Here is an 8,613-nt window from a genome sequence, read left to right on the forward strand (position 1 = left end):
TGCGTTTGTAATATGCGTGCATGTCTGAGATCTAGGGAAGGAGAAGTGTGAGCCACTTAAAGGTTTGAATGTGTATTTATAGAATATTGCATTCGTAATTAATTTGAAGATAGGTCATCACTGCATGTACACACAGAATACCACGGTACACGTACACAAAACCAAAACCAAAAGCGTCAACACGCACGTACATATAAAAAACGTGCTAAAACTAAAACCCAAACATAAGACAACAGCCGACAAGAAATTTTGACGTGAAAAAAGGTGTTAAATTATCAAGAATTTTGCTAAAATAGTACTGGCTATTATCTGTCATTTTTTTTATGCGAGTATTTGTCAAACACTTTTTAATATATTTAAAAATTATTTATTTGTTATGACTTTTAGTTATATAAAAAACATTTATTTAATGCAATGAACAAAGTAAAATATTAGTTTAATGAAAATATTGATACTCTTTCTCTTCTCTTTCATTCCTATATTTCTCTCATTAAAAAATCCTTAAAATCTACATTTTTTCTATTTTTGCTTCTATTTAAATTCTTTCTTTTTATTTTTTTCTCTTATGATTTTCTTTTTGAATCAAATAAAGAATAGTGCCCTACCTGTTTAAAGATTGATATAGAGACTTCATCAATCTCGCTTCATGTCGTACATGCAAGTATTGCAACTGATGTGTCGTCAAATACTATGGAATAGTCAGCATAACTTCTATAATTTGTCACAACTTTCTTTTTATTACAAAAGTCAAACATTTAATTTGTGCTTCAGTTCGTGAGTTGTTCTTGACTTGGCTACAGTAGAAGTAATCAATTATGAAACCAAAACATTATTTCAAACAAATTAAATCTTTTCGATGCATAATTTGAATATATATTCTTAATTTGATAACTTTATCTTATTTTTATTTTGAATAAATTGCAATAACTACTCATTAAATTTTGTGAAATTACATAAATATTTTTCTTTATTTCTAGACTAACCCCTTTTAATTTTTAAAAAATATATACCGACACCCTTTTAAACACTACATTAACTTTCCTTAATTGTTTAACAATATTACACGTAATTGATTATGCAAATAAAAGTTTTTTGTCAAATCTTCATAAAACTATATTACAAACAAAATAATTATTTACATTTGGTGATATAGTCATTTCATGACAGTATATGAAACAAAACATAACTATCGCATTATCTAATCATATAAAAGTTGTAGCATTACATGAAATGAAATAAGTTGTGAATGTGTTTGGTTGTGATGTGTCATTTAATATGGGTAAGAAATTGTGGTTTATTTTCAAGGGAAAAAAAAACATTAACAATGATACGTTTGTTAAGGAGTGAGTTGACCGAGGAAACCTATAAACTTCTGGTCATTGTCGGCATGCAGGGAGACATTTTGTGTTTATCTTGGGGTGGGTTTTTTAAGCTGGTGCCATTATGAGGAAGACTTTGGTGTTATTGTATGTTTCTACCAAGCATGGTTTTAAATAGTAAGCTGTATTTTTTCTTTAAGTGCCTACAATGTAAAAGTTTAATTTCTGGCTCATCACACTGCAATCGCGACAGCAATCAGAATTTAAAATCATGTAGCAAGGGTCAAGCATTGAATATGAGGGACTGGTGCTGCTTTATTCAAGTGGTGTGACAAGGCTACTAAGGGCAATTCATAAATTAAAGCAAAATCATCTTGGAACGCTGGCGATCCAGAACCCAAGGAAGCGGAGCCTGGAGACACATCTGCAAGGCATCCAATGGGTCATTGAACTTGGATTATAGAATAAGTTGTGTTTGAGCTTGATTGTAAAAGTGTCGTTGATGGCATTTTGGCAAACTCTACTGATTTTTCTTATTTTCATGTTATTCTATCTAAAGTGCAGAGAGCTGATCTCTTACCTTTTTCAAACTCAATTGTGTAAACAGAAAAGTAATGGCTGTATTATTTCTTTCATTTTCAGTTGGGTGGGTGTGACGAGATGTTAATTGAAAAGATGTCTGCAGTCTGTATAAAATATTCAAAAAACTACTCATACGTGGTAAAAGTGATAATGGCGATCTGTACTGTATTTTGTTTGTCACTCAATAAACATATATAAAATTAGTGGCCGGGGTATTTATTGTTAATCTCTATTTCTTTTAAGTGACCTCAAGGTGATGGTACACAAAACAGAACGAAACGAAGTATAATAAAAGAAAACATGATATTATTATTTAACATATATACTGTGTTTAGTTAATTATAAAATGATACAAAATTTAATGTTGTCCTATATAATAAATTTGTTCCACTAACGTTGTCCTATATATGTATTTAGTTTGGTACTTATTAAATGAAATATTATGTTATTTTTAATTATATAAAACAATTTTAAATCTTCTTACAATTTCTCTTTGCTAAATTTCTTAATTGTTAAATAAAGTACTATTTTTTTATATTTTAATACATTAATTATTATTTTTTTCATTGAGCGCTTTTTCTACAAAGTGATAAAATAATATAGAAGAGTCTAACAACATTACTAATATGTCATTTAATAAATAATAATCATCATTATAATAATTTTTAAAAATATAATTATTAAAATATTTTCTTGTGAGGTCAGTTCTCCAATTCCTTGGATTTGTTGAACTACTTCACCGCACACCATCAGAGAGGCTGCATTCCCGCTCATCATGAGAACCAACTTCAAACCCTTATGATGTGAGTCACGTACGTATCAAACCTCTATCCACAACCCTACATTGTCAAATGCCCATGCAATGAGCAAACCCTATTACCCTCACCCTCACCAGACACGTACATCCTCTCTCCATCATACACGAACACATTCATTAAGTGTTATTAAACTCGACCAAGGTACTGGATCACTAGATTAGGAATCCATCCAATGAATAAGTAATTAATCTACACTCCAATTTATTAATTCAGTTATAAGTATGTAATCAACATTAAAAAATTCAAATATTATATAGATCAAATAAATATAATTATATTTTTTTTTAACCTCTAGTTGTAAGGAACATAGATAAAATTATTGAGATTTTGATGCTCCAACCTGTTTCTTTTTGTTGAATGAATATATTCAAATACACTTTAATTTCGCTCACAACCCAAAAAAACTTTAAGTTTGACTTAAGATATGGATAACTACCTTTTACAAATGTGGTGCACCATATCCATAATCCTCCCACCATTGATCTACAATATTGGATTAATAAAATAAATAAAGATTATGGATCACAAATAATGAAAGTTATAAATAACTAATGTTACCTAGTATCATTGTATTTCTTTCACATACACAGCAGATTATCTTTCAAAATCTACCTCAACATTTTTGTATAATGTCATTTCACTTGTCAAATGAGAATTCGACTCAAAATCTACATGAGAATACTTCTCAAGAACTTCATAAAATGCACTTGTTATGTTCATATGATTTTTAAGATCATTAAAGTGATAAACATGATTTAACCAATAACCAGCAACATGAATTTGCTACATTATTTGTGACTATATGGACAATATTTTTAGGGCCAACATACAACACCATATCCCTCAAAAGTTTTACATAAATTTTCAGGAGTTTTAGAAGCAGTAGAAGCATCCACGAACTTTAGAAAAACAATACCTTTAGGACAATAAACCAAAAAGTTGATTAGAGTCCACCTGCATCTGTCAGTCCACCCATCATCTATCACAAGAATACAACTAGTTCGCTTCCAAATCTCACGGTACTTCTCAATAACTTTCTTCACTTCATCAACTCATTTATTTAACAAAAAACCACAAACACTATAAAAATTTGGACCTTATATCCTGGGCCCATGCTGCAAAATGCATCAACCATAGGCTGGTAATATGTTGTGTAAACTGCATTGAAAGGCACATAAGCATCAATCATCCATCTTCAAAGGCAATGTCACACTTTTCTACCACCTTTTTGCTTTGCAAGACACTTTTTAAGGTTGGTTGAGCTCCAGCAGTGGTTATTGGAACAAAATAATCACCAATGCGGTTGGAATTATTCCCCCTTTGAGATGTAAGAGGTGTTGCTCTTAATGGAGGATCATCAGACACTCTCAAAGAATCTTCATCAAATGCAACATCATTCTCGTCATCAGCTTCTTGGGTTTTTATTTTCTTGGTCTTATTCTCATCCATGTTTTGTTTCATTTGAAAAGAAATATGACAGCTTGTCCCTTTTCTCCAACCAAGTGAGCCTTCAATCTATTAATTCCACCTCCTTTAATAACATTATTACAATAAAGACACATTAGAAATTTTTTGTTATTTTCCCCAACAATTCAGTTGTTTGCAATTTGCCCAAGCCAAATTAGTTTTCCCTCGATGCTTTGAGCCTTGAGTTGATGCTTCTTGTGATGATGGTTGTTCAGGTTCAGGAGTTGACATCTCTACTGTATAAATGAACTTGCTATGTTACTTATAATGTACAACCTTACTAAAATAGTGATGTTCTATATTCTGGAAATAAAAATAGTAAGTAGACAATCTGAATTCAAAACTTTCCATTTTGTTTTCAAACATCAATATTACTCAGAAGTTCAAAACCACTGCACAATTTAAAACTAAACACATAACATAAAAATACAATACATTATACATATTTGGATTTGAAAAGAGCAGTCACATACATAAGGATTCAAAGTGCACCAAACATGAATGTTCAACAGAGGGATTCAAAGTTTCAAACAGAACACATATGGGAGAATAGAAGGGGGTTTGAACTTTGAACAAAGCAAAGCATAGAAGTGCTAACATGTTTTCTGGAAGTGTTTGAGGGTGTTGACGACGATGGAGGCTCCTGCTGGTGCGAGGAGCGATGACATTGCAGGGTCGAGGTCGAGGGGCAGTGGTGAGCGATGACTCTGTTGGGAGAAGGTGTCTTCGCCTCTTTGAGGTCGAGGGACTGAGCAAAGGTGAAGGGGGTTGTGCGACTCTTCGAGAGAGACAAATTAGGGAAGTTCTAATTTTTGTTTCTCCAATTGGGTTACTGTGACCCACCGGTGTGGGTCACTGGTTGAGGCCGAGTCGCACCTTTTCATGTGCAAAAAGGGTCTAAATAGGTGGCTCAGACCGATTTTAGGTGTTCAATTCTCAGACCAGTGGATCAATCCAACCGATTCGAACTGAGTTTATACATGCAATATTTCTTCTCTCATGCATGTACATTACTCAACACGTACACGGTTTCATTTATCCTTTTCTTTTTCTTACACTAGTAAACCATCTTCACTCTCTATGAGAGCGAGCATACACATCTACACAAGCGAAACATACACATGCAATACACACTTCTCTCTTCATGATCTCCTCATAGTTATAATAATTTATTATATGGTTGCTTTTAAGAATTGAGACATGTTAAAAGCTGAGGACCTGAACCTTAATTAACTAGTGTACGTACGTAGGCATGTCTCCTTTTGAACTGCTTAATAAATTAATCTATACATCACATATTCCCATTATATATGTTTAGATTGAGCATAATGGAATATTCAATACGCTATGACCGGAGCATTTTCCACTGGGAAGAAAGCGGGCTCTGAACATTAATCTATATGCATATACTTCAATCTTGGAAACCAATTTTATATTGATTTTCCCTAATCTTGATGATTCTTACATTCTTGTTCTTTGTTCTTAATGTTTGATTTTATTCTCATTATTCTTTCCCCAATATAAAAATCTATTTCTTCGATCTTTTTTAACTTTTATTATTGAATCACAATAAATTAATTATTATAAATCATAAATTTTACGAAAGAACGATATTTTTATTATTTAACAATGTTGTACACTTACATTAATATATCAACCAGTTGATGGGTTGAGTCACCAAATTGACATCAATTTTTGCAAGTTAGGCAGGTTCCAACCCAGCCATTTTGCAAATCCTAAACAATTATAACATCACATATGTATTATTTAGTTAACAGATTCTCAATCGTGACATTGAATTGTGTGCATTGAACAACCACAATTTCCCGAACCAATGTCTTTTGCAATGCATACATGTTGAAATTGTTCGTCTTCGAACCAAATGGATCGTTTTTGAAGAAATTCAGCAACAAATGAGTCCAACATTTCAATGGTAACATGTTGCATCACTACCACATGTGCAATATTTCCTTTGCATGCCAAATTCCACCTACGAGTAAACTCTTCATCTAGAGGCCTCTTAAAGACAACAGTGCTACTAAACCTGTTTAACATTGCACCAATGCCTGCATTACGTAGTCGACTTTGTAAATAGTGTGCATTCATTATGCATTTACGCACTTCGTTTTGAAGTCCTATAAGACCTTTTCTTTTGATGGCGTACCAAAGGAAAATTGGAGCATGCCCGCAACGGCTACCTGTGATTGTAACATCTCTTGAACCAATATATTCAACATCTCTTGATAATGCATTGATGTATCGTAAACGAGTTATTACAATACCACAAGGAATTGGACATCCTAAGAACTTATGGCCAGAAATAGCCACACTTCCAATGGGTTTCTCGAAGGTAATCCTAGGTGCCTGTACAATAACAAGCAATATTTTAGATAACATCATAATTAATAATTTGTAAATGTTTGTGTTTGTGTATAAATAGTGAATAATGAATAAGAGGAAAAAAGATTTAAATATGTTTGAGATCTATAATAAATGATGAATTTTTGTTTTGAATTTTTGATAAAAAATTTCATTATATTAAATTTTTGATATAATATTATAATATTTTTTATTTTAAGTCTTTGTCTTCAGTTATTGATAATGTAATATCTTACAAATAAATTTTTTCAAAATATATTAATTATTGAGATAATGTCATATCATCACTAATCTGATGACATGAATTCAAAATAAAAGTTTTGATATATTAAAATAAAAGTTTTGATATATTAAAGATCAAATTCAATAAAAAATTTATTAAGGATTTAAAATAAAAATTATTTATTTATAAGGGACCTTGAATATATTTAAGCCTATAAAAAAGAATAATATACAAAAGATAAATTTCTAAATTAGTTGGAGAACAAAACAAAATATAAAATAAGGGAAAGATTTTATTTCAAAATCCAAGCCATATTTCAAAGTAATCTGTCTCAACATAGATCTGTATATTCTCCACATATCCAATTTACCTCCCCAACAACTCCCATTTCCTAATCATACTATATATCAAAGAGAAGCTTTTTATGTAACATATATGTTAAAAACTTACTTGTTCAACAAAAGGCAACATCATTCCAAATAGAGCTCCATCACAATGAATGTAGAATCGATCACGTGTGAAACCACACTCTTGAAGTGTTTGTATTACAAGATCAAGGTCATCAACTCCTCCTTTCATAGTTGTCCCTGAAACAAGAACCATATTTATGTTTCTCCAAGTGTCTATAAATTTTATGTAAAAAGTGTGTGCTATTATTAGTTATTATATATGTGGGTAGTTGTCGAAGGATACCTATGTTTAGATTGATTATGGCTGGCTTGTCCTTGTGAGCAAGAAGTAAAGCCTTTAAATCAACACAATTAATCTCGCCAGAGACCAAAGTGCTAACCTTCATGCACTGCATTCGATACATTCTTGCTATTTTGAAGATTGAATAGTGTGAATCTTGTGAGGTATATAAAATCCCATCCGGAAGTTGTTCTCTCCTATATAAAGATAGAAATCGATGTTTGTGTTTAGTATATATTTTGAAGCATCAAAGGAGTCTAGAAATTATATCAAATACTAACCCTACTAAAATTCCATGAAGATTTCCTTCGGTTCCACCGGTTGTGACGTATCCCCAATACTTATTCTTCTCTATCTCCCACAGATTTGCAAACCAATCAAGCACACACACTTCAAATCTTGTTGAATTTAGGGAGAAGCTGCTTCCTAGGAATGGATCACCGGCATTGTTCAAATGAAAATGAAGCAACGATGCTAATGTGTCATAGTTGAAGTTTTGATTAGTGGGGTAGCCTAAAGTACATGAAAGTCGATCATTAGTACAGTCTTGCATGGTAAGAAGAAGAGATTTCATGGAAATAGATAAAAGAAAAATAATATTGTTATAAAAAGAGAGAGAGAGAAAAAAAAGTTTGAACTGAGTTTAAAAATAAGTATCAAAATATCAGAACTATTATATATTATAAATTATTAAATTTAGTATTAAACTAACTTTGATATTTCCATGCGTGTCAATTATTTTCACATTGTATATCTTACCTTCTATTATAAAATATTTCTTTTACTTGCTGAGATTGCATTATTAAGAATGGATAAGGATGTGAAACAGATTATGACAATGAAACAATTTTCAAAGTAAAAACGCCAAAACCAAAAGCATACCTAAGTTGCGCAAGCTGTACTGATTTAGAGTCTCGACATAGTGAGTAATAACTGAAGCCAAATTGGCTTGTGTCTCGCCACTGCACTTGGTGATAGCAAGGTTCTCTTTAATATCTATCGGCAGATTCTCTTCTTTTCTAGAGAAATTGGCATTGCTGACAACTTTCGATGACAACAGCTCCGTGGCATGAGTTCTTGGAATTATGAAATCCATTGCCATGTTCTTCCCCGCTGAATTCTCCATTTGTATATT

General features: G+C 31.8%; 1 protein-coding gene across 1 annotated transcript; it reads right to left on the reverse strand.

Moving 5' to 3' along the window:
• Positions 1-5,965: 5,965 nt before the first annotated feature.
• LOC114370029 (serine decarboxylase 1-like) lies at positions 5,966-8,613 on the reverse strand. The gene is made up of 5 exons (XM_028327319.1): positions 8,361-8,613; positions 7,760-7,991; positions 7,482-7,675; positions 7,239-7,375; positions 5,966-6,550 (listed from the first exon to the last, which is right to left on the reverse strand). Exons 1-5 carry the CDS (start codon positions 8,602-8,604, stop codon positions 5,969-5,971), a joined length of 1,389 nt encoding a protein of 462 aa, XP_028183120.1. The 5' UTR covers positions 8,605-8,613; the 3' UTR covers positions 5,966-5,968.

Source organism: Glycine soja, chromosome 10 (assembly GCF_004193775.1).
Source record: "Glycine soja cultivar W05 chromosome 10, ASM419377v2, whole genome shotgun sequence".
NCBI lineage: Eukaryota > Viridiplantae > Streptophyta > Magnoliopsida > Fabales > Fabaceae > Glycine > Glycine soja.

Coding starts and splice junctions, on each gene's coding strand:
- LOC114370029 (XM_028327319.1), bottom strand. CDS start 8,604: ATGGAGAATTCAGCGGGGAAGAACATGGCAATGGATTTCATAATTCCA. Junction 7,676..7,759: donor CTTCATGGAATTTTAGTAGG/GTTAGTATTTGA, acceptor ATCTTTATATAG/GAGAGAACAACTTCCGGATG. Junction 6,551..7,238: donor TGTTGCCTTTTGTTGAACAA/GTAAGTTTTTAA, acceptor GTTATTGTACAG/GCACCTAGGATTACCTTCGA.